The 26,350-nt window shown below is 37.5% G+C and overlaps 1 protein-coding gene across 7 annotated transcripts in view; it reads left to right on the forward strand.

The window, feature by feature from the left end:
- AP2B1 (adaptor related protein complex 2 subunit beta 1) overlaps positions 1 to 26,350 on the forward strand; it is a 122,562-nt gene that overhangs the window by 38,489 nt on the left and 57,723 nt on the right. For 6 of the 7 annotated variants that reach the window (XM_049702268.1, XM_049702262.1, XM_049702265.1 and 3 more), the window contains 7 exons: positions 133 to 354; positions 878 to 998; positions 1,131 to 1,226; positions 7,794 to 7,909; positions 9,916 to 10,081; positions 11,623 to 11,721; positions 19,677 to 19,936. In XM_049702268.1, the coding sequence (XP_049558225.1) occupies positions 133 to 354; positions 878 to 998; positions 1,131 to 1,226; positions 7,794 to 7,909; positions 9,916 to 10,081; positions 11,623 to 11,721; positions 19,677 to 19,936 (1,080 nt within the window). The remainder of the gene's footprint in view (positions 1 to 132; positions 355 to 877; positions 999 to 1,130; positions 1,227 to 7,793; positions 7,910 to 9,915; positions 10,082 to 11,622; positions 11,722 to 19,676; positions 19,937 to 26,350) is intronic. The other variant, XM_049702269.1, reaches the window with a different exon arrangement.

The following is a 26,350-nucleotide window of genomic DNA, read 5'->3' on the forward strand; positions in this document are numbered from 1 at the left end:
TTTGACTTTTCTAACTGATTTTCTAATTTCTTTATACCTGGGCCATGGGAGCCTCTGACAACATTACCTTATAGATTGGATTGAGCAAAGAAATTATAATTTAAGGTACTAATTTTCATTTTCTGTCCTCAGTATCTGTGAGCGGGTAACTCCTCGGCTATCTCATGCCAACTCAGCAGTGGTGCTTTCAGCAGTAAAAGTCCTAATGAAATTTCTAGAGTTGTTACCCAAGGACTCTGACTACTACAATATGCTGCTGAAGAAGTTGGCCCCTCCACTTGTCACTTTGCTGTCTGGGGAGCCAGAGGTGCAGTACGTCGCCCTGAGGAACATCAACTTAATCGTCCAGAAAAGGTTGGGAAAAAATGAATTGGTGATTAAAGTGTTTGTAATTTTGAATTAAACTTAATAACATTATTAAAGAGGACTGTGTTAAAACTCTGTTTAATGTATGGAAATGAAAATACTGTATGGTAGAGCAACTTGCCCAGGGTCAGGAGGCTAACAGTTGATTTTAGAGTGTTCCTACAATGAATGCCTGGTGTTGCTCTACAGTTTAGTTCCTTTTCTGAAGGAACTCTTAGTTGTATGATAGCTAATGTGTGCTTAATATGGTTCAGGCTGTAATTTAGATCAGGTTGTTGTTCTTCCAGTGATTCTTCTTGGCAATATATATTTTACTCCTTAAAAAGGATAAAAATAGTCTGCCAGATGGATCTGGTTAGAGGGGTGTAGAGGAAGTTTGTGAGTTTTTTTCCCCTGGAGTGGAGTGTGTGAATGGAGAGCAGAGAAGCACAGGTTAGGTATTAATGCAGACTCAGAAGGGTATAACAATATATGCCTCACCTTACTTATCTTGTGTTTCTGTGTACCACAGGCCTGAAATCTTGAAGCAGGAGATCAAAGTTTTCTTTGTGAAGTACAACGATCCCATCTATGTGAAACTAGAGAAATTGGACATCATGATTCGTTTGGCATCCCAAGCCAACATTGCTCAGGTCAGACTTAAAGTAGATTCAAGTTAAGATCTAATAACTTAGATCTTAAGATCTGGCCTTCAGAAAAATCTAGGCCATGAAATTGCTGTTGGAGAATCCTTAATGATTGTTCACTTCATGGATTTTTAACAGGTTCTGGCAGAACTGAAGGAATATGCCACAGAGGTGGATGTCGACTTTGTGCGCAAAGCTGTGCGGGCCATTGGACGGTGTGCCATCAAGGTGGAGGCAAGTGTCCCGTGGTAGTTGTGATCACGTTGTGGGACTCTGGGTATTCTCTTCACCTCTTTCCTTACATTTTTAAGTTTATCAAAATAATAAAGCACATTGTTAAAATATTAAAGAATTTTTAATGAAAAACAGCTGTCCCTGGTCCGTCTCTTTCCCGAGGGAATCATGTTTAACTCTGTTCCTAGTTTTAGTTATTTTGATTACTTCCATATCTCTAATATCCTTATGCTACTAATTATTGATTTACCAATTGTAGACATCGCTTATTAACTTTCCGCTATGAGAGAAGCAACTTGGTTCATATACTCCATCACTTCTACTTCTACCGTTCTGTATAGATCCCCTGTATAGTTATATCATGAGGTTTTTGTTCCTGTATTATCTTTGTAAATTGAGATAATATACCTTTGTTTCTTGTTCTATCAACTAGAATCTTGCAAAGCTTGCTGTGCGTATTATGCCTGTAAATATGTAGAGCCTACACAATCAAATGATTGCGTTTTCTTTCTTATAAAGGCTTTTGTTTTTTCTGTAGTTTATAATGGCCTTTTTTTTTAAATTTCATTGTGCCTTCATTGCACTCCTATCTTCTTCCAGCTTTTCAAGCATAATATCAAATTAATAAAACTTTTCTTTTGTTCTAGACCCTTCTCTCTTCCAGTCCTCTGTCCTTCCAGTCCTTACTCCAGTCTGAGTGGTTGCTTTCTTGTCTTCTGCACAGCCGTCTTTCCATACAGCCTCCCTTCATTGCTGTTTCTTGTTATGGGTACTTTTTCATAGCATTCCTTTTTTTGTGGTTGCAATAGTTTCTTAAATCTCTTGTGATGTGAGTTAACAGTTTTTGGTTTTGTTTCTGCAGTTTGAATTTGACTATCTGGAGCATTTTATGGTGATGGTTGCATGTTTATATATGATTTTTTAATTGAAGTGTATACCATACTTACAGTGAATTGCTGCCTATTTATATTAAAAATGAGATGACAGAAAAGTTGTCAGGACTTCTGTGCACATAGGCAGGACTGTTGACTAGCAGGTTTCTGCTTTAGGGCAGGGAGTTGATCTTTACTTGGAAGTCCTCTTGAAGACCTTCTCTGTGGTCTTAGAGGGCAGATTGGTTCTAGCTTGGTTGCAGCCTTCCAGTAGGTATTAAGGGCTACAACTTACAATGCACTGCTTCATCAGTTACCAAGCCTCTATTGTTTTTCCTCATTCAGAAGTTTGTTGCAATTAATGATGGCTTCTGTTCACAAAGATATTGTGGATTCAGAGCTCCATATTTGTTCTTACTACTTGACTATGTGCAATTCTGCTTTTTTTTTCTTTTGACATTTTATTTAATTATTTATTTATTGGCTGCGTTGGGTCTTCATTGCTGCGCATGGGCTTTCTCTAGTCGCGGTGAGTGGGGGCTACTCTTCGTTGAGGTGCATGGGGGCTTCTCATTTCGGTGGCTTCTCTTGTGGCAGAGCACGGGCTCTAGGCGCACGAGCCTCAGTAGTTGCAGCATGCAGCCTCAGTAGTTGTGGCTTGTGGGCTCTAGAGAACAGGCTCAGTAGTTGTGGTGCACAGGCTTATTTGCTTCACCGTATGTGGGATCTTCCTGGACCAGGGCTCCAACCCGTGTCCCCTGCATTGGCAGGCGGATTCTTAACCCCTGCACCACCAGGGAAGTTCCTACAGTTCTACTTTGAGTCAGATTGGACCATATGATTTCACAAGGATAGTTACTAAAATAATTTGTACAGTATGACCAGTGCTTCACAGGAACAGAAGGAAACAGATGCTGTTTCAGAGAAGTGTCTCTGAAAGCCAAATTCCTAATTGGCCTTCCTTGTTTTTATTTACTGAATGCTGCTTCATATAGTTACCACTGATAAATCATTTAGTAGACTAGTTGTTATAGCAAGAAGTCAGTTAATCCTGGTTTCTACTTCTGGTTCTGCCAGCTCAGTTGCTTCACATACTTAATATATACTTCTGCTTCTCCATTTGAGAAATGGGAAAATCTGCTTATTGGATCTTGATGTGTTACATCTTTTTTTTAACTACCACACTTCTTAACTTACCACCACTACTTAACTTTTTTCTTTTTCTTTTCTCATTGTGGAATAGCCACCTGCTTATGGTATTAATGCAGACAATTTTCAGAGCTATTTTGGTAGCAGAAGAGTCATTTTGTGCTTTTCACTGCCAGAATGTCATTGTCTTACTAACCTCTCTGACAGTGCTCTTGCAAAGAGTCTCATTCCAAAGTTAAAGAGATTTTTCTATCCCTGGAATTACTAGAAAGTGTTCTCAAAGCATCTAGATTCCTAGCGGCTGTTAGTACCGTCTGTTGTGACTAACTGGAAAAGTTATCCATCATCTTCTGGAAGAGATGAACTGGTGGCTCTCACTTCTTCCTTTGATTCAGGGTGCCCTGGTGGGAATATGAGTGTGTGAGGAATGAACTTCCTTTGGAAGCTTAAGATCAGCCTTCAAGAATCCTGCCTTTTAGATAGTGTTCTCTTATCTCCAGTTACCTGGATTTGCCTAAGAACTTTTCTTAGAACTGGTTAAATCATGAAAATTATTAGTTGGAAAGAGTTGCCTAGTCCAGACACAGTTGTTGGGGCAGGAGAGGCAGTGATTGCCTGTTTTTAACTAACGTATCCATGGGACAAGGGCAAGAACCAGCGAGGGAATTGTAATAGCCTTTCTCTGTAGCTTCCAGACTGAGCTGCTGCTTTTCTCTCAGGGCATCTGACCCTTTTTTAATGTGTAGTTGGTTTCAAAGATACTACAGATGAGAAAAAAAGAATTTTAGTATAGTGCTTAGCTAAGGTAACAGGGCCTATTGTAAAATTTGGGTGTTAAGAGTTGGAGTTGTTTTTTATCATGACTGTAAGTACAGGTGTTTCCTTGTTGCTTTAAGTATCCTGAGGTGAAAAAAATGTATAATTTTATCATATTAAGTTGGTTAGGTTAAAGATTAAGCATAAGCCATTGAGTCAATAAATAACACTGAAAAAGCAATTTCATAGTACTGTTTTTTCAGTAACTTTTGCCTATTCTTTTTTGTTTGGTTGTTTTTTTTAATAGATTTTACTCTCCACCCCACCTCCAGCTTTATTGAGGTATGATTGACAGATTTAAAGCTGTATATATTACAGTGTATACCTGTTTCTTTAAGGAGGAAATAAACCCCTGCCCTCCTCTTCTTACAAATAAAATGATTTTGTTTGCGAGACTTATTTATATGTTTGGTTTTGTTTGAGAGAGATTAAGTCACTAAGTTAAGGTATTCCTCACTTCCCACTCTTCTGTTCTTTGGTGTTTACCATTTCTCATTTTTGTAGCTCAAGATAAGGTACTGACTTACGTCTTATGCAAACAAAAAGCATATGTATTTACTACATAAAATTATTAAAAAAGACAAGTTAAAAGTAGAACACTCTGCTTTCTCCTACCCCTGTTCTACCCTTCCAGAGATGATGTGGACATGATTTTAAGTCTTTTTTTACATAGTCCTCCATAAACAGGTGTGTTTTTTACAAAAACGAGATCATTCTACAAATGCTATTATGTTTTGTAGTCTGCTTTTTTTGCTTATTATACATGGACATTTTCCCATGTTACTGATAATATTTTACATCATTTTTAGTGGTTTGTAGACATACTGTGTGATTGCTTCATAATTATTTAGCCTTTCCCTTCCTGTATGGACCTTAAAGTTGTTTCTGCTCTTTTTCCAAATAATGGTTATAAGGAGGATCCTTGTAGCTAAATCTTTGATCTCTAGTTGAGGTGACATTTTTTTCATTACGCTTAGCCATTTGGAATTGCTTTTTCATGGCATGTGTATCTTTTTTCAATGTGTTATCTTTTCCACATTGATTTTTTAAAGTTTTTTATAATTAATTAAAGGTATTAATTCATTTAATACCCCTTCATTTCATTAATAGTTATTTTCCCAATTATTTTCCTTTTGATTTCATTTGACTTCTTGATGAATAGGAGTTTGCATTTCCTTATGTAGTGAGTTCTATCCATTTTCTCTCAATGGTATCTTTTTTTTAAAAAATAATAAATTTATTTATTTATTTATTTGGGGCTGCATTGGGTCTTCGTTGCTATGTGTGGGCCTTCTCTAGTTGCGGAGAGTGGGGGCTACTCTTCGTCGCAGTGCGCGGGCTTCTCCTTGCGGTGGCTTCTCTTGTTGCAGAGCATAGGCTCTAGGTGCTTGGGCTTCAGTAGTTGGGGCGTGCAGGCTCAGTAGTTTTGGCTCGGGCTCTAGAGCGCAGGCTCAGTAGTTGTGGTCACAGGCTTAGTTGCTCTGTGGCATGTGGGATCTTCCTGGACCAGGGCTCGAACCCGTGTCCCCTGCATTGGCAGGTGGATTCTTAACCACTGAGCCATCAGGGAAGTCCCTCTCCCAATGATATCTTTAGTGGACCACCTAGAAAATTGTGCTTCACTTCAAAGTTATATAAAATTCACTTTTATTTTCTACTTTAATGGCAATGGTTTGGTTAAAGATAAGAGTGTGGAGATCAAACACCAGAACAATTCATCCTTTCCTTACTGTTATGAAATGTTGCCTTTATCATATACTAAATTTTATATGTCTGTATGCCTTTCTCTGTTTCTGGACTTACTTTGTATATACAATGATTGGATATTTACTTTTGTTCCTCTGCCATACTGCTTTAATGGTGTTTTTAAAATTTAATCAAAAGCAATATAGGTGAGATGACAATTTGCTTGAAAATTACTATCCTAGACTTAATTGTTTTTGAATATTGATGAATCATGGGAGATGGCCTTTTGTTTATCTTTATTATAATAATGAAACTAAGGGTTCAGTAAATGTTAGCTTTCTATCAAGCCTTAATGCTGAGTACTTTATTTGTACTATCTAATTTGATAATTTAACCCTTACATGCTTTATAATTTATCATAACTTTTATATTTAAAATTTCCCAACTGTTTTGCTGTTGTAATAACAGCACAGGAAATAACTAGTTGAAAATGAATAAAATAGAATTCAAAAATGGGAAAACTACAATAATAAAAGAGAACAGAATCGTCATATATATGACCTCATATAAATAACCTCAAGATGCAATTTTGTTTTCGTTATATTGCTTGGAATGGTTTAAATTATAGTACCTTTAAAAGATTTTATTACAGAAATTTTTAGGTATACACTAAGGTAAAATTGATTAATGAGCTCTCATATACCCACCATCCATCTTGAACAAATATCAACACATTGCTGTTCCCATTTGATCTTCTCCCTCTCCCTCCCCCTTCAAGGGAGTGGGTTACTGTTATATTTTAATGCAGATCTCAGATATGATCTTATTAGAGTAGTCCAATGTGTATATCTAATAGATAAGGTCCTCTAAAAAAAAATTGTCATGATATCGTTACCGCACTCAACAAACAGTAACTCTTAATCTCATTAAATACCTAGTCCATGTTCAGTTTTCCCTAATCGTGTCTAAATATCTTCTTACAGTTGCCGTGTTCAAATCAAAATCTAAACAAGAGCTAGCTATACATTGCATTTGGTTAATATGTCTCTTAAGTCTTTACTTATTTATTTGGGTGCCATTTATTGAAAGGACTAGCTCATTAGGCTTGTAGAATTTTGCAGAATCTAGATTTGGCTGATAGTATTTTAGTGATGTTGTTTATCTCATTCCTTCATCCCCTTTAGAAAATTAAATCTAGAGGCTTGGTAATATTCATATTCAGTGTTTTTGGCAAGAATACCTCTTAGATGCTGCTGTGAATTTCCTGTTGCATCTTATCAGGAGGCATATAATGGAATGACCCATCATAATACATTGTAATATATGATAAATCAGTCCTTGGTTTTTAGGATCTCTCTTCTGGAACCCTTTTAAAAACTATGACTTATTGTTTCAATACATTAGTTTTGTCACTTGTATTCTTCCATATTCCCTTCATTAATAAAAGACTAATAGATTAAATTCTATTTTATAGATGAAACATAGGCTGTGGAAAATTGCAGTTTATCTAAGGCCATAGACTTGCAGTTATATAGCCCAGAAGATGGCAAATTTTTCTTAGAGTTTTTTGAGTCACAGAGAACTTTGAAAATATAATGAAAACTGTAAACCTTCTCCCAGGAAAATATGCTTGTGTGCACAAATGAAATTTGGCAGTTTCATTTCAAGAGGTTTAAAGATGCCTTCTGTCTGTGCTCATTCATGAACTTCAGATAAAGACCTCTTCGCTTGGCTTATTCTTTCATTCTTATTCTTTCCTTCTACCTTGACTTATGCTTTCTTCTCATTTCTGTCATCCTGGCTATCCAAGATGATTTTTTTCACTTGAACTGTTTCTTGTAATGAGTCAAATTTGGAGTATATCTAGAACTTCTGTATATCTCCATCAGATAACCCAGCCTCTAGTATAGTGTGGTCAAATTAAGTGCCTCATCTTTTAGTCTAGTTTAGTTGATACACCTGAATGTTCCAAAAAAATATTTTTTATGTTGAGGTTGTGTTATTGGATAGATCATCTGACTTCTCATTATGTTCCTCTTTGCAGCAATCTGCAGAGCGCTGTGTAAGCACATTGCTTGATCTCATCCAAACCAAAGTAAATTATGTGGTCCAAGAGGCGATTGTTGTCATCAGGGATATCTTCCGCAAATACCCCAACAAGTACGTCCAGATACTTCTGCCCCTCTTCCTCAGATCATTTAGGAAATGTTTAAGTAAGGCACTTTGAGGTTGGCTAGGTAAGAATTAGTCTTTGTAAAGTAACTGGTCATAATTGAATACTTTATTAAAAATCAGAAACGTATAAGTTGGTTAGCACAAGGATTAAAATCTGATTTTTCACTCTGCTTTATCACTTTTAGAAGAATTGAAGTTCTGTCTGAATATGCATTGTCAATTGGCATATATTAAAGTTAGCCAGATTCTTTGGTGATGAAGTTACTATTAAATAAGGATACCCATATATTCCACGTTGTCTGGGCATAATCCATTTTATGCCTCTTACCAGGCATAATTAATAATTGTGCCCCTTTTCACTCTCAGAAACGTCTCAGTTTGAATAATAAATTATATGGTCACCTTATTGTAAAAGCCAGGGAGGTGACAGCTTCACTACTCACTTAGTATGTTATGTAGTACTTGTAGAAAATTATAGAACATGCCACAATAAACTGTCAGAGTTTCAGGCCTTTTCTGAAGTATTGTAGCTGCTTCCTTTAAGATATACAAAATCTACATTTTCACTCCATAAAAATTTTCACATTGAGGCCTCTTAGTTATGAAACAAAAATACTTTTTCAGATTTGCTTTTGAAGGCAAACAATTAAGGAATCTGAAAGAGTGAAATAAGAGCAGATCTTATAAGCATCCTAAATCTCATTTTACCTTATAATCATAGAGATGAACTGTGCTAAGGCTTCTGATTATCATTAAAGATAATGTGAAATGAAGTGACTTACAGTTAGTTAGCTTAGTGGTGGACTCAGAATTAGAAGAAATATTTTAATAAGGTAGTGGTTTATTAAGCATTATATATACTGTATATATATATATATATATTTTTTTGAATTCTAGAAATGGTATTTTTGGAAAAAGGATCATATACTTTTACCGTTCTCCCAGGAAAGAGGAGGGTTGGGTTTCTAAACTTCTTGATTAAGTGGGGAGGTGTATATCTTAATATGCTTGGTAAAGAAATGTGTCCATTTCTGGTCTGTATTACTGAGGGATTATGATAGTTTAATTTTAAGAAAGCATTATCGAGAACCTGGTTTAATCAGTGGAAATAGGGCAAACAATTAAGTGTATTATTCAGTTGTCCATATCTCATTTATTATACAATTTCATTCTGATGTTTAAAACTACATTAGCTGGGCTTCCCTGGTGGCGCAGTGGTTGAGAGTCCGCCTGCCGATGCAGGGGACACGGGTTTGTGCCCCAGTCCGGGAAGATCCCACATGCCGCGGAGCGGCTGGGCCCGTGAGCCATGGCTGCTGAGCCTGCGTGTCCGGAGCCTGTGCTCCGCAACGAGAGAGGCCCATGTACCGCAAAAAAAAAAAAAAAACACATTAGCCAAGGAGATGGATTTAACATGGTAAAGAATGAGAGCTATAGACCTGTAAAAATAAATACTCGAATTGCTTATTTCTTTAGAAAAACAGGTCATTAGTGTGGGTGCCTTGGGAGGAAGGAACATAAAGATCTCTATAGAAAGCAGAGATAGGTGGATAAGAGGCAAAATTACTGTTTCTGGATGCTATTGTTGTCTGACTCCATTTTCCTAATAGTAAAGTGGAATTTCTGTTCCTCTACGATGAAGGTAAAATGAAGTAATAGGAAAATTCTCTGATCTAGTTATGAGAAGGACTGTGAGAAATGTAAGGTAGTGGTATTATCTTAAACCATAGGTTAGTTTTTCCTTGTGAAAAGAATATCTGATAAGCTTTTACAAAGATTTATGGTCTAGTTATTAAAACATAATTGAAGGAAAATTGAAGACATTTATAATTTTCTGGCTTTAAAGCCTGTACATTCTCTTGGCTAAAAGTCTTTGTAGTTTGGTGGTGGTTTAGGGTACCTTGTCCATGGTTTTTTGCTTTTTAGGCTTCATTGTTAAATATATTTCTCAGTTTTGCTTTCAGTAACCATAGTCCATTTTGTTATATCAGATATGAAAGTATCATTGCCACTTTGTGTGAGAACTTAGACTCACTGGATGAACCAGACGCTCGAGCAGCTATGATTTGGATTGTGGGAGAATATGCTGAAAGAATTGACAATGCAGATGAGTTACTAGAGAGCTTCCTGGAAGGTTTTCATGATGAAAGCACCCAGGTAAGTTCCCATCTATATCTTATGTATTAGATGTTTTGGGGACGATTTCAGGAAAGGTAAAGGTTAGGCAGTTTCATGTGTGTGAATTTATATACACATATAGTATGTTCATTTTTCTCTTAAAAAGGGGTAACCTTTTCTGTTGTGCTAACTTCTGTTGGAACAAGCCTGCCTAATTTAGACAGTGGTTCTCAGACTTTAATGAGCCTAAGAAGCACCTAAGCACTGGTGTTTAACCTGTGTTAAAGGACAGGTTGCTGGGCCCCACCCCTAGAGTTTCTGAGTCAGTAGGTCTGAGATGGGCCTAAGCATGTTCATTTCTTACAAGGTTGAGGGTGGTGATGCTATTGCTGCTGCTGGTCCAGAACCACACTTTGACAACTACTGACTTAGAGCAGTAGTTATTACTTTTTAATTTTCTGTCACCTAAAGATGATTACCCACTGCTGTTAGTAATGGTTGTGGCTTAGTTGGAGCTGGGGTTTCTGTCTGGGGTGAAGGCTGGCATGTGCAGTTTGAAAAGATTCTTTGTGGGTGGTTAGACTCCTTCCCATCTTCTGTCTGTCTTCTACCAAAACTGAGAGACCTTCGAATCAAAGGCCCAGAGAAGCAGATAAATTATTAAAGCTTTTTCCCCGGCATTTGTACTCACTGCAAATTGAAGTTCATGTGTGTAATCTATCATAGTAATTTTAATAGGCCCTACAAGGAACATATACCAGCCAGTAGTTTCATGGTTCAGCAGGCGACTCTTTTTTTTTTTAATTATTATTTTTAAAATTTTATTCTTTTTTTGTGTGTTTAATTGATTTGTTTCATTTATTTATTTTTGGCTGCATTGGGTCTTCCGTTGCTGTGCGCGGGCTTTCTCTAGTTGCCGCGAGCGGGGGCCACTCTTCATTGCGGTGCGAGGGCTTCTCATAGTGGTGGCTTCTCTTGTTGCGGAGCACAGACTCTAGGCACGCAGGCTTCAGTAGTTGTGGCGCATGGGCTTAGTTGCTCTGCGGCACGTGGGTTCTTCCTGGACCAGGGCTCAAACCCGTGTCCCCTGCATGGGCAGGCGGATTCTTAACCACTGCACCACCAGGGAAGCCCTAGCATGCCACTCTTAACTGGTTGTGATCTGGCATAATTCTACTGTCTTGGCTCTTACCTCAGTATGATAAATGATTCCCTAATTCCCTGGAAGTTGTAGCTTTTGGTGGAAGTAAATAATAAAGAATTTGGTCAGGAACCAGTTTTATTGCCATCAGTATGTTAGCATGTACTTTAAGAAATACAGGTGATTATCTGGGCCAGAAACAAACCAGCAGTTTTTGATGCCAAAAAATGCAATTTGGAGATAGGAGGCTAGTGAGTTTTCAGTTGATGAAAACCTTTGACTGCTATTGTGGATATTGGCTGAGTTTTAACCTTTGTTTCTTAATCAAAATCAGAAAGACCTCATAGTAAGTCATATTTGGGAAAATATCACTTTGGAATTCATGGTATGGAATAATGCAAATGTCTTTCACTTTACCTATTAAATTACATTTGCTTAGGTACAGCTCACTCTGCTTACTGCCATAGTGAAGCTGTTTCTCAAGAAACCATCAGAAACGCAGGAGCTGGTACAGCAGGTCTTGAGTTTGGCAACACAGGTAAGAAGTCTGAAAAAAGCATGGAGTTGATTTGTCTTGTTTTAAATTCTAGGAAATTGTGAAACTTCTTCCAAGAAGGTTCATATGCAGAGATTTTAAACGGAAGGAGTGCAGTCTTTAGATTCTGTTAAAAAAATAAAAACAGTGCCTCTTTTACATATTCTGCTGAATTAGAACTGGTTGTATGGCTTCTAAATGAATTGACTGACTCCAGTTTTAATAATAATTCATGAAAATTGAACTTAGACTCTTTAGTGTTAACGAAGGACATGATTTAGTGAAAATGACATTGAGTCTCACAGTATCTCCTTCTGGGGGACTTAATTTCAGCTTTCAAATGAAAGTACCCTGTAGAGATGGTAAATGCTTTGACAAATATCTCGTGTGCTGTTCTGCCTTCTAGATAAGTTGCCTTTCTCTTTAAGTAATTTTAAAGTGCTAATGCTGCTTCCTTATTTATTTAGTATTTTTGGTCCTTTTAGGGAGGGTTCTGATTTCAGGAATGTGGCAACCAGCTGGATACACAGAAATCAAAGTAATTACTTTTTCTGACGTAACTAGTATAATGATCAGTCCATCATGATCCAGTAATGTTCTTAATTAGATTTGAGAACAGGCTGGCTTTAGCAGGCTGTCAAGAGTTATGATGTGTGTTTACACATGGAATCTGATTCAGATATTCAATTTACCATTTTCCCCTTTCATCTCTTTATAGTTGTATATTAACAGCATTTGAACTCTTTTATAGTTATTTAACCTAGTTCTGAGCTGTCATCTTTCCTTTTTTTTTGCTCTGGGGAGCTTTATTTCATATCAATAATGAGCACAATTGGAGGACTAAATATGGTAAATCCTGTAATTAATTAGTACGGTTGGGGTGTGCACTTAGTACACTTCTTGAAAACCAGTTCCAAACTGAGACCACAAATGTGAACCTTGAATAGTTGCCAATACATCATCTGTTAAGTGGTCAAAGCTCATCATTTGGCACATGATAAATGCAAAGTTCTTCTTTCCTCTGACAGAATTTAATTTTAGAAATGCCAGGAATCCATTTTAAGGAAAAGAAGTTTGACGGGCAGATAAGGCGTTTGAATACTTAATGGAATACTATAAAGCAGACAACATTATTAAATAAGTTGTTTATAGGATATGCTATACAACTCTGAAAAAAATACAGCCAAGAAAACTGTTAGAGTCAAAGGCTACTTTCTGACACTTGATTCAAGTACAGATGTTTTACAATCAATGAACTCAAATGTGAAGAAGACCTGAAACTAAAAATTAAGATAATTGTCTTGTCTGATTACTGATGCAAGTAAGCATTACTGAGAATTATCACTTGATTATCTTTTAAGGAGCAGTTGACCAACAGTAGTTGAGTTAAAGGATGTCAGAAAATTCACTTCACAGAAAATAGAGGTGTCCCACTCCACCCCTTGTACCTCTCAGTCTTCTCCATTTCTCCAACAAATTATGAATGAACTTTTTAATGTGCTATTTCCCCAAGTCTCTAAACCTTCACTTGACCCCATTATGGTTAGTGTGAAGACGCATCCATATGAGTATGTGGAGTCAAGGGCAGGCCATGGCTCACCATCTGTCCATGAAAAGTGGACTGGGAGGTTGTCCATCACTGATGAGGCATGTCTTGGCACTAAGAGCAGAAATTGGTCATCTTCTGAATCAAAGTAGTTTAGGTTAGACGTTAATTTTCACGTTAATGTTTAATAGGTCATCTACAGGGGGCCATTTTGAATAGAAATTGCCCCTTCTTAATCATATAGTGCTTATTACAGACTCCGTAGGGTGATTGCCATTAAATTAGCCATGTATTTGACTTCATCTTAGGGCCTTGAAGTTCATTTCTGTCTTTTGCTACAGGCCCTGGAGCCTCTCTCCTTTATGAAAGAAAGAGCTCTGTATAAGTTAACCAGATTCAAAGAAGTCTTGTGTTTATTCTAGATGGTAATATAGTAAACTTGACTTTAATGAGGCCTATGTACTAACACTTCAGAAAACTCCCTGAACACAGATAAATACCTATTTATACAGTCTCTTAGCTTTCTCAGAAATCTCATTTTCTGCAAGAATCATGGGATTTCTGTTTATTAAAGTATCTCAAGTTTTAACTCTCCCCTGACGGCCACATTTCAAAGCATCAGCAATATTTGGCTCTCCATGAAAGTTACCACAAGAAGTAGAAAATAAGGAAAGAAAAAATGTAGAGATGGGAGTGCTGGGTGGTGACCTAGAATCACTCGGCAGGTAAGAGACTGTCTCGGCTTACATTGTGTGACAGATTCATGCCTCAGCCAAATTGAAGATTCTGTGTTTATGTATGTGTGGAATAGTCAAAATCATCTTAACTGCTGAGAGGCCACTTGACATTCATCCACCTTGGAAAATAGATACACCTTTCCTATTATTAATTTTACATCTTTTAAAATTTATCTGTTAGAGCTCTTTGAAGTGTTTTTTCTAAAACTTCCTTTTGCCTGAAGCAAAGCAATTAATATTATCTATATTGAGCATTCTAGATTTCCTAGTCTAGACCCTTTATTACCCATTTGTATCTCTGTTAAGATGGAGTTAGAACAATTTTCTAAAAAGAATTTTGGCTTTGCTCCTTCTCTACTCCCTTTTTAAATTTAATTATTTATTTATTTACTTTTGGCTGCATACGGTCTTTTTCTAGTTGCAGCGAGTAGGGGCTACTCTTCGTTGTGGTGCGCAGGCTTCTCATTGCAGTGGCTTCTCTTGTTGCGGAGCACGGTCTCCAGTAGTTGTGGCATGTGGGCTTCAGTAGTTGTGGCACACAGGCTTAGTTGCTCCGTGGCATGTGGGATTTTCCCAGACCAGGGCTCGAACCTGTGTCCCCTGCATTGACAGGCAGATTCTTAACCACTGTGTGACCAGGGAAATCCTGTCTACTCACTTCTGAATAGATAAGGCTAGCCTCATAATCAAGTGAGTGTCTTTGGTAGATATCTATTGTATTCACAAGTTCTGAACCCTGCCTTCATCTCCATTGTCTCTTAAGGCCTCTGTATCTGTATTTAACAGGCAGCATAGGAGAGCTGTGTTTTAGGTTCTTGTCAGAGTTCAAACTCACTCTTATTACAGTATTTGCCTGAGATAAAGTGTTTAGGGAGGATTCCCTATGTTCTTATAGATGTTGAAATTTACCACTGAATCAAGCCAGATTAGTAGAGAGCTGGGGATCTAGACTGCATTGTATTTGACCCTTATTAGAATAGTGTTTACTGAATTACACTAATATCATCATCCTGTAGTAAGGGTTGTCATGAGAAACTATCCTCTTTAGGTCTGTTATCAAAGTATTTATTCCATTATATATTTTTTTCTCTATGAAACCCCATAAAAAAATTCCTAACCAGTTTTGGATTCTCTTATGCATTAGTGTGTAATTAACTGCCCCTCTGAATGGCTTATCTGACTAGACTTGTTTTTCATATCAGATGTTTGAAACCTTAGAATCAGATATAAGGATCTCCCGTAGAAAATGTGTGGGTCATCGTGGCTTGCATTTTTCTGCCTTTGCTTCTAATTTATGTTCTCTAGCCTTAGATGTATTTTATAAGATTTGCTAAATCCATTTCTAGAACAGGGCAGGGTATAAATAAACCATCAGACGTTCCTAATTCTAGATTTTCTGTACAAGGACTAGTAGAGAATCTTAGTAACAACAGTCATCTGTATAGTGCTTACTATGTGCCAGGCTTTCAGTAAGGGTTAATACTGTTACTCTTCCCATTTTATAGGTGAGGAAACTGAGACATAGAGAGACCGGCCCAGTTAATATGGGATGGAACTAGTACTCAAACCCAAGTAGCCTGGCTCCAGAGTCTTTGCCCTTTTCTACTCTGTTAATGCTGCTTCTCAAGTCTGAAAGTTAAGAATGACTTTTGAGAATACTCATTTCCTGTCTTCCCTGCCTGAAGCATTGTTGTGCATAAGCCAGTATAAATAAGTGAACTTAGAGGTTTTAAGATTATTGTGGATGATTATTTCATATTTGGCTATAAATAATAAACAGTTTCTCTAGGCTTGCCTTTTCTGTCCAGTTAATGAAATCTGAGGCATTAGCATAATAGAATAAGCACATTTATATAAGTCTTTTCCACTGGAATTTTCCTCTGGAATTTTTTTCTCAAGTTTGTGAAATAAGAACCTAATTTAATATTTATGTTACCAGCCATAAATTTTTAAGTTGAGGGCAGCATGATCTGCTGAGTTACGTTAATTTGAATTGGGTGGTGGGGTTCTGTTTCTGCTACATCCACTGGTTCAGGACGTGACTGGGCAAATTTCTCTGTCATACTACTGTTCTGTCTTTATAGTAGACTTAATCCTATTGTTTATCTATGCTGAGAATTCAGTGAAGTATATGTGAAATCTTTGTGCTTCTAATTTTAAATAAAATGGTGGTATGATTAGAAATGTTATGGGACTTCCTGGTGGTGCCGTGGTTGAGAGTCCGCCTGCCAATGCAGGGCACACGGGTTCGAGCGAGGATCCCACATGCCGCGGAGCAACGAAGCCCATGCGCCACAACTGCTAAACCTGTGCTCTGGAGCCCGTGGGCCACAACTGCTGAGCCCACGCGCCACAACTACTGAAGCCCATGCGCCTAGAGCCCAAGCTCTGCAACGGGAGAAGCCACCGCAATGAGAAGCCTGCGCACCGCAACGAAGAGTGGCCCCTGCTCGCGGCAACTAGAGAAAGCCCACGCGCAGCAATGAAGACCCAACAACGAACACCCAATGCACCAAAAAATAAATTTATAAAAACAACAACAATAAAGAAAAAAGAATAAAAGGGGAGCAGAGAACAAATAAGACAAAAAAGAAATGACAACAGTTCCAAACCTAACCATATCAATAAGTACATTAAACGTTGTCTAAACACCCCAGTTAAATAACAGAAGTCAACAGGTTAGGAAAAAAAAAACTATATATATATGTGTGTATATATATATATGTGTGTGTGTGTGTGTGTGTGTATGTATATATATATATATATATATATATAATTGGGGAAAAGAAAACCAACCCTTGAATCCATGGCTTTATTTCAAAGATTTGTATTTTCGCTTTGATAGTTTTAGAGGAATTAGTAAAGAATACTCATAGAAGTGTCCAAACTTTAGTAATTACTATTTTTAGTACATGGAAAAGAAGTCTTCACCTTAGTTTTTCCGTCTGTGAACTAGAGACCGTCATCATCAAAATCACCTGTGCTGCTTGTTAAAAATAAAAGTTCCTGGGCCCCACTTCTGACATAATGAATCAGAAACTCTGGAATCTGCACTTTCAGTGGCTTTCCTGGTGTGTTAAAATGTTGATGCACATTATAGTTTAAGAATTACTGTTTCAGAGCTTGCTTGGTAAGAATTGTTTTGGAAGCTCTCAAATTTTGGAAAATACACTATTTTCTCGAGATCCTTATGGGGGCCTATCAGACTAGCAGTACAGTAGATCCGAAACCAAATTTTCTGAGTCACCAAACACATAATGGCACCTTAAAATCATAAAAAGTTTCTATTTTCTTGTCATTAGCCTTGACTGGGCCTGATTTATCGTGGTCTCCATGTGAATTAGTGAGGCAGTGAAGGCCAACTGATAGTAGTCCTAACAGATCACCCCTCAGGATAACTGAGTTTGGACAGTGGAGATCCTTGCCCACTCTTCACTTCTAGTCCTGGAAAATTTGCACGCATTTTCTCATTTCTCATAGGACTAAATTTTTAAGTCAGTGTTAAGATTTACAGTACGTATACCCTTTGATCCAGTGATTCTATCTTCAGAAGTTTGTCCTGTTGCAGTGTTTTGAATTTGTGGGGGGACTCAAGCTATTTTCACGGAAGTATATATTTTGTGAATCCCCACAGGAATCTTTTTTTTTTTGGCCATTTGGTTAAATATGTACCAGCTATATGAGAGAAATAGTTTAAAGTAAAAAAAAAATATTTTGATAAGTATATTATTAAGCTGTATTATGTAGTTTATTTTAATATGTTTAACAACTTTACTACTATATAAAGGCAAATTAAGTTTTCCCAGTTAAGTGATGTGTAGTGTTCATTGTGTAATAAAAAGCATAGTCTACAAATTTTAAATGACATGCTTTGGGGACTGAATATACAGATTAAAATTTAACTTTTAATTTAAATAGCAATAAAAGCTGGGCAGGGGATTGCTTTCCTAATGTGATACTTGGAGAAACTTGTATTCTGCTCTTTTAAAAACTCAACTTGTTTATGTTTCATAATATTCACGCTTTGTTTCCAAATGAAAATCCAAGTGCGGAGGTTTCAGGCTGCTATTTATAAACACTTCCTCAGGAGCAAATTAGCCCCCCTCCCAGCAAGCAACAGAACAAACTCATTTAGATTGGATAGTATCACTGTTTCCTTTTTTTAACCCTGGCATTTCAAATACTACAAACATTTTGATATGAATAATACATGTATATGTGCATTTCTATTAGAATAATGCAACCTATGAATGTGATAAAGATTATCTTGAGGTAAAATTTACCATTTTTATACTGTATTAACTTGTATCTCAGTGTTCTTTATGCTTTTTTGTTTTTAACCAGCACTCCATTTTGAGTGCAAATTAAATATACATGATTAAGAAAATATATATAAAACCATCAGGGTCACTTCCGGTATTGAGTTGAATGATACGTGCCTTAAATTGCTAAATTATAAACCAGTTCATCTGCTTATGTAGAAACTCATGGGAAAAACCCTGGCCTAGTTTAAAGAAAATATTTTTGTATGTGTTTTAAATACAGAAATTGAAATGGGACTGATTGTTGCCTTTAATAACATGATACCACTGGAACAATTCATGCGTAAATGAATGCCACTATATAGACATTCTGAGAGGTGGATACCAGGATATTTATTGCCACTTTGTAATGATTGCAAAAATAAATAGTAGGAAGGAGGGAGAAAGAGGCAACAGCCTAAATGTTCATCAATAGGACACTAGTAAATAATGATGCAGTGCTGCATATACAGTGGAAAATGACAGCTGTATGTGCCAATATGGAAAGCAGCTTGAGGAGCAGTATATATACTATGAAACTGGTTTTGTATAAAATAAATATATATGTGTGGGAGCTCTCTGGTAAGATATATAGTGCACTGTTAATATGGCTATTTTGGGGATGGGGAGTTAAGGTGGGGTAGGGTTGGATGATGGGGGAGACTTATTTTTATATTATACATTTCTAAATTGTGATGTGTCATTGATAATAAATTTTTCTTAGCCATGACCATGTATAAAATTATTTTTAAACAGCCACAAAAAAAAAATGAGACCACTAAATTCAAGTGTCACCCCTTTTAGAAGCACTTAGTTATGTGCTCTCTTGAACAGTTTTTTTTTATTATTTAGGTAATAGTACCTCTCATACTATATTGTAATAATTAATATTCTTTGAGCTCATTGAAGTCAGGCACTGTGTTGTTGTCTCTTTATATCCAGGGCCTAGCTAGTGTCTCCATAGGAGATACTTAATAAATATTTGAATGAAGAAAGAAGGTATGAGTGAAATATATGTAAGATGTGTTTCATGAATAATCCTGCTAATATTAAAGCAGTTAAAAACATTATTTTTATGTCCTGAGGCCATCGTAAGCAGTTGATTTTTACTGGCTTAAAATTTATTTTCCTTTTCCCAACTTCATTTTGAATTTGAGTCTTAGAACTAACCCACTTCAATTTATATTTAAATTCTTGGAAACATTAGAGATTACAGAATTATGACTATTAACAATATATTGAGTCTAAATATCTTCTTAACGGCCAGCTCTGTGTAAATCACTTCAGCATTGCCTTGATAATAAATCCAGCAGTTTGGCTTTCTGTATGGAGAAAGGTTACATTTAAACCTTCTTGCCATTGTCTTTTCATTAGGATTCTGATAATCCTGACCTTCGAGACCGGGGCTATATTTATTGGCGCCTTCTCTCAACTGATCCTGTCACAGCCAAAGAAGTAGTCTTGTCCGAGAAGCCACTGATCTCTGAGGAGACAGATCTTATTGAGCCAACTCTGTTGGATGAGCTCATCTGCCACATTGGTTCTTTGGCCTCAGTGTACCATAAGCCGCCCAATGCTTTTGTGGAAGGAAGTCATGGAATCCATCGCAAACACTTGCCAGTACATCATGGGAGGTAAGCAGGTAAACTAGGTTTGAGTGAGAAGTGATTCTCTGTTTAGACGAAGTTGGTCTTCCTCAAGCTTTTATAGCCTAGAAAAATTTGCTATGCATTTGGCAAACCTACTCTACTGCCCTGGAGGCTTCATCTGAATACTAGTGACCACACACAAACAATGGGTTAAAAGGCCCCTCTGTGTTCTAATCTCAGGGTAGGTAAGGTTGTGCCTTTAGAAAATTGTGGTGAAGATTTTCTAAATGGATAAAGTTTGAAAGTTGCTAAAGTTTCCAGAAAGATGAGGCTAGAAATTTTCCCAGAGTTGAAAACTTGGTAAAAAGCCTGTACAGGCGTACCACAGAGATAGTGCACTTCAGTTCCAGACCACTGCGATGAAGTGTCATGAATTCTTTTGTTGTTGTGTTTTCAGTGCATATAAAAGTTATGTCTATACTATACTGTAGTCTATTAAATGTGCAATAGTATTATGTCTAAAAAAATAGTCTACATACCTTAATTTAAAAATACTGTATTGCTGGGGCTTCCCTGGTGGTGCAGTGGTTGAGAGTCCACCTGCCGATGCAGGGGACACGGGTTCGTGCCCTGGTCTGGGAGGATCCCACATGCCGCGGAGCGGCTGGGCCCGTGAGCCATGGCCGCTGAGCCTGCACGTCCGGAGCCTATGCTCCGCAATGGGAGAAGCCACAACAGTGAGAGGCCCGCGTACCGCAAAAAAAAAAAAAAAAAAAATACTGTATTGCTAAAAAATGCTTATCATCATCTGACAATGCAGGGTTGCCACAAACTTTGAATTTGTAAAGACTGCAATATCTGCAAAGTGCAATAAAATGAGGTCCGCCCATGTATACATTTAGCTATTTTTATCCTTTACTGTAACTTTGGTTCAAGCTTATGGATGAAGTCAGCAGACACTGCTTCTCTTATGCTGTAAAGCTAGCTGTTAATGAAATAATGTTTGCAGGAGTGTTTTATAAGAGCAGCCTAGGTTCTGTGTAGACATAGTTGTTCAGTTGCCTGTACCTTTTTTACCAAAATAAATTGCTCCATATCAGTAAGGAAATGCTATTATGAACAGACTGTCAGGTAACATGGAACTCTTGCTTTGTAGATAACCCTAAAATTTTAATTTGGGAGTGGCAGTACTCTAATAAACTCTTATAATGGGTATCTTGGAATCTTTTCAGAATCTCCCTTCATTAATTATAATAAACCTCAAATCTAAGTAGAATTTGATCTCTGAGTGGTTAGAGTATCTGCACTTGCACCATATCTGAGTGTCTCATATTGTGTAATATATATTGCTGTTTCAGTGGTTCATGAATAGCCAGAGTGTAGGATTTATTGCTTTACAAATTAGTGTAGTCAACGTTTACAATACTGTAGCTCTGTTTTGACAGACTATGGGCACAGATAAACAAAAAGAAAAGGGCAGTACCCAAGAAAATGATTATTAATCTTTCATTAGCCCTTGCGTTGAATCTTTGGTTTTAGGGCAGTGCTGTGATTTTCACCCAAAGGAAACTTGTGGTTTCATGAGGATCAGGCCTCGTTACAGGGTGTTTGACCTCGTGGGCAAGCATATTTAACATTCACTAGATATGACCATTTAACTTCTAAGTACATCTCCCAGTCTGTGCTTCAAGTTTTGATAAATAGATATGGACTTTCTGTTGTTTGCCATTTAAATTACCTTTCTCCTGATAACTTTGACCCTCAGATGGGATGGGGAAAGTGAAACAAATCAACAAACAAAAACACCTCTTCCTAGAACACAAAGAGAGAACCAATATGTAAAAAGAAGCACAGTCTTTTACATAAGGTCTTTATCAGATTAATAGCCTTCAATTTGTTACCTTCACAATTCCTTATGTGGTTTCTTTTTGGATGACTTTTTTGTCCATTTGTGCTTGTTTTGTGTTTTTGTTTTGTTTTTTTGCGCTACGCGGGCCTCTCACTGCTGTGGCCTCTCCCGTTGCGGAGCACAGGCTCCGGACGCGCAGGCTCAGCGGCCATGGCTCACGGGTCCAGCCACTTCGCGGCACGTGGGACCTTCCCAGACCAGGGCACGAACCTGTGTCCCCTGCATCGGCAGGCGGACTCTCAACCACTGCGCCACCAGGGAAGCCCTGTTTTTAAAAAAGAAACACAAGTGCAGAAAAATCCCCTTTGAAATAAATATGGGTATGTTGCTGCAAATGGCATGTCTGTAAGAGTACTGACATCACCTAGCTTCTGCGTCCTAAGGGTAATAAGTGATATGCCTCTGACATGAAATACGTTTGCACCATAAAACCTTAGAGGCTTAAAAATGCTTTACTTCATGAGGTCTTTTAAAATCACTTGGGAAAGGGAAAAGTGCCTTTTAGTTGAGTATTGCTTACTATACTTGTCAGCTGCTCTGTGGGCATGAGATGGTAAATAGTCGTCTAACTTGGAAATATCTCACCTTTTAAAAATACTGCTTGGATGACAGTTTTATGCAGTTATTTCCCATGCCTTCACAATGGGGAAAGATTTTCATGTTATTTTCTTGTGTCTTCAGTTTAGAAAAAATACATAATAACGATTTATCATGTTCTTAATTTGTAGAAACTGTAAGATCATTTATTTCTTTTCATCTAACTCACTTTTGTCTTCTCATAATACTCTTACCTGTCTATTAGAGTGGAGGAAAATATGTGCCTTTTCTGCCTTCTATTTAAAGGTGCTGATAAATCCATGTGTTTTGTCACATTTCCCAAATGGTACATGTTGAGAGATGATAGAATTTCACGGGCAGAGGATACCCCTTATGGAGATTTCATATATTTCTTGCTAGGTGTATATGAAATTGTTTCCCCTTTTGACTTCCTTATTAATTTTTGGCTTTATTTGTACCCACCCTCTCCCCAATCTAGATAGGTCTCCTTTTGGCTTCCTTGACACTTTTTCCTCCTAAGCCCTCTTTTTTTTAGATTGTTTTTTAATCTTTGCAGTTTTGTGTTCCTTCTCTTCTCGGGTTGTATCACAAGGCTCATTCTGAACCTTCTCTATGTATTCCCTTAGGCAGTTACCACTGATATATTCTGTTAAAGACGCCCTGCTCTTAGCACAGCACCCCCGAGTTACTCTGCTCATTTCACCTGAGGCATGTGTGTGAATTTCTTCCCAAGTTTACTTCTGTAACTCTGACTGCCAGTCCCTTTTCCTTAGCTGTCTGTTGGTCTTCCCTACTTGTTTTTCTCACTTGAAACTTAACAGAACTGAAAGCAGCATATTATTTTCCCCATCATCCCTCCAGATTCCTCTTATAAGGAGCAACACTAGTCTTTCACTTCTTCGTTTTTGTTTTTTCTGAGTTTGATTCTTCATTCTTCTTTGTTCAAGTGTTGTCAGAACCTACGTAGGGTTTTCGTTTTTTAAGAAAGCATTTGTTTATTAATGGAATTTTTATAGTCGTCGTTTAGTTTTTAAAAAATTATATAAATCTTAGGAAACATACAAGATAGAATGGTATAACAAACACGTTTACTCATCACTCAGTTTCAACAGTCATCAGTATTTTGCCAATCTTGTTTCATTTATCACCCCCACACATTTTTTTTTTTGAGGGAGCTGGAGTATTTTAAATTAAATTCCAGACCTCATATCACTTCACCAATGAGTACTTAACTTGGTATCTCTCAAAGATAAGGACTTAAAAAAAAATCACAATATATTATCAAGCCAAAATTAGGGGTAATTCCTTAACATTCAATAAAACTGAAATACTTTCAGATTTTTTCAATTGTCATTCTCTATTCTACTTTAAAGTTTATCTAAGATTGGTTTTACTTTTTTTTTTTTTTTTTGGCGGTACGTGGGCCTCTCACTGTTGTGGCCTCTCCCGTTGCGGAGCACAGGCTCTGGACGCGCAGGCTCAGCGGCCATGACTCACGGGCCCAGCCTCTCCACAGCATGTGGGATCTTCCCAGACCGGGGCACGAACCCGTGTCCCCTGCATCGGCAGGCAGACTCTCAACCACTGCGCCACCAGGGAAGCCCTGGTTTTACTTTTTGCTTAAATGTTTGGAATAATTCACAGTGAAGCCATCTGAGCCTGAAATTTTCATTGTTTTTTTTCACTTTTTAAATGAATATGTCATTTATAATAATCTTAGTATTAGTGCACTAATCTTTAGTGTATAGCTCAATAGATTTTTACGTGTGCATGCGCTCATATAACTGCCACTCTGATCAGATATAGGATATTTCCAGCACCCCAGAAGACTCCTCATGCCATTTTGCTGTTATATCCACCCTCCAGAGATAACCACTGTTTTGATTTCTATCACTGTAGATTAGTTTTGCCTCTTCTGAACATCATGTAAATGGAACCATACAGCATTTGCTCTTCTGTTTCTAGCTTTTTTGCACAGTATAATATCTGAGATTATTCTAATGCCGTGTTATCAGTTGCGTGTTCCTATTTATTAGTGCATAGTATCCCATTGCTGCATATGCCACAATTTATTTATATCTGCTGTTGATGTATCTTTGGGTTGTTTCCAGTTTGGGGCTCTTATGGAGAAAGCTGCTGCGAATATTCGTATATATTTCTGTTGGTAGACCTATATACTCATTTCTCTTGTGTATACACTTCGTGGAATTGCTGGGTTATAGAATAGATGTATATTTAGCTATAGGAGATACTGCCAGTTTTCCCAAGTGATTGTACCAGTGCACACTCCTTCCAGAAATGTATAAGAGTTCTAGGTGATCCACATCCTTAGCAGCACTTGGTATTGTCAATCATTTTAATTTTAGCCATTCTGGTTGATTTGTAGTGGTGTCTTATAGTTTTAATTTGCATTTTCCTGATGAGTAAAGATGGAAGTACCTTTTCATGTTTATAGACTGCTAGTATATCCTCTTTTGTGTCATGCCTGATCTTTTCCTTATTTTTTAATGAGTTATCATCTTTGTAGGAATTCTTTATGTAACGATTGAATGATTTGTAGGAATTATATATAATTTGGATACAGGTATTTTGTCAGATGGATATTTTGCAAACTTCTCCCAGTCTGTGGAGAATACCTTTTCTCACTTTCTCTTAATGGTGTCATTTGAAGAAGAAATGTTCTTAATTTTAGTGAAATCCAGCTCATCACTTTTTTTCTTTTATGGTTAGAACTTTTTTTTTTTTTTTTTTTTTTTGCGGTACGTGGGCCTCTCACTGTTGTGGCCTCTCCAGTTGCGGAGCACAGGCTCCGGATGCGCGGGCTTAGCGGCCATGGCTCATGGGCCCAGCCGCTCCGCGGCATGTGGGATCTTCCCGGACCAGGGCACGAACCCATGTCCTGTGCATCGGCAGGCGGACTCTCAACCACTGCGCCACCAGGGAAGCCCTGGTTAGAGCTTTTTGTAGAAACTTTTGTCTTCTCCAAGGTCATAGAAATCCTCTTGGTTTTCCCCTTCACGTTTATGTCTGATTTATCTCTAATTTTTGTTTATGTTGTGAGGTGTAGGAGTCAAGGCTCATTTTTGTCCCATGCAGCTATTCAGTTGACCCAGCACCATCTATTAAGATCATTTCCCCCTGCCTAGTCCATTTAACATCTCTTGGAACTCACCACTTCGTTTTTATTTTTACAGTGTTGTGGCAGTAACGGTTTAGGTCACTCTTAGCTCATCTTCATGTCCATTCTACCAACTTCAGTCCATTATACACACAGCTGCTTGGGTAATGTTCCTCTAAATGTTCATTTTAGTTCTTTGTTCATCAAATAAAAGTGATTGTACATTGCCTATCATAAAAAATTAACTCTCCAGACCTGTTTTCAGAGTTGTATTTCCCTCATCTTCACTTCCCCCAAATCTTATCAATTACAGTGTCTGCTCCTGCCAGTATAATTTTTTCACCACCCCTAAAGTCAAATTGTTCATTTCTGTGCCTTTGCACAAGCTATCCTTTCTTTTTCTGAAGGTCTCTCCCTGGTAGTTCCTCATAACTACGCTGTTTTTGAAAATCTAGCCATAAAACCATTCTCAGAGTCTTTTGGGATCAGCCCCACCTGGTTCTGTTTTGCTTCTCATCTGTATCCTGTCAGTGTGCAGACACACAATACTCATTTCTGCTTTTACACAGTGAGTGTGCTTTTCACTTGTTTTGTGAATGCTGGTTTTTTGTTTGTTTGAGTATAAGTTATTTGAGGACAGGAAATATATTTCCTTTTTTTAAAAAAAAAAAAAGATGTATTTCCCCAGAGTTCTCATTACAGTGCTCCCTTATAGAGTAGGTGCTCAATTAAAATTGATTGACTGATGAAGTTATATAGTATAAGAGTTTTTTCCCCCTCCTGTTTTTGTATATCTGACCTTCACCTCATTGCCTTGTTACTATGTCCCGGGTGAAACTGACTTTTCTCTTTTCCCCTCTTTCTGTGTGTGACT

The sequence above is a fragment of the Orcinus orca genome, chromosome 19, assembly GCF_937001465.1.
Source record: "Orcinus orca chromosome 19, mOrcOrc1.1, whole genome shotgun sequence".
NCBI lineage: Eukaryota > Metazoa > Chordata > Mammalia > Artiodactyla > Delphinidae > Orcinus > Orcinus orca.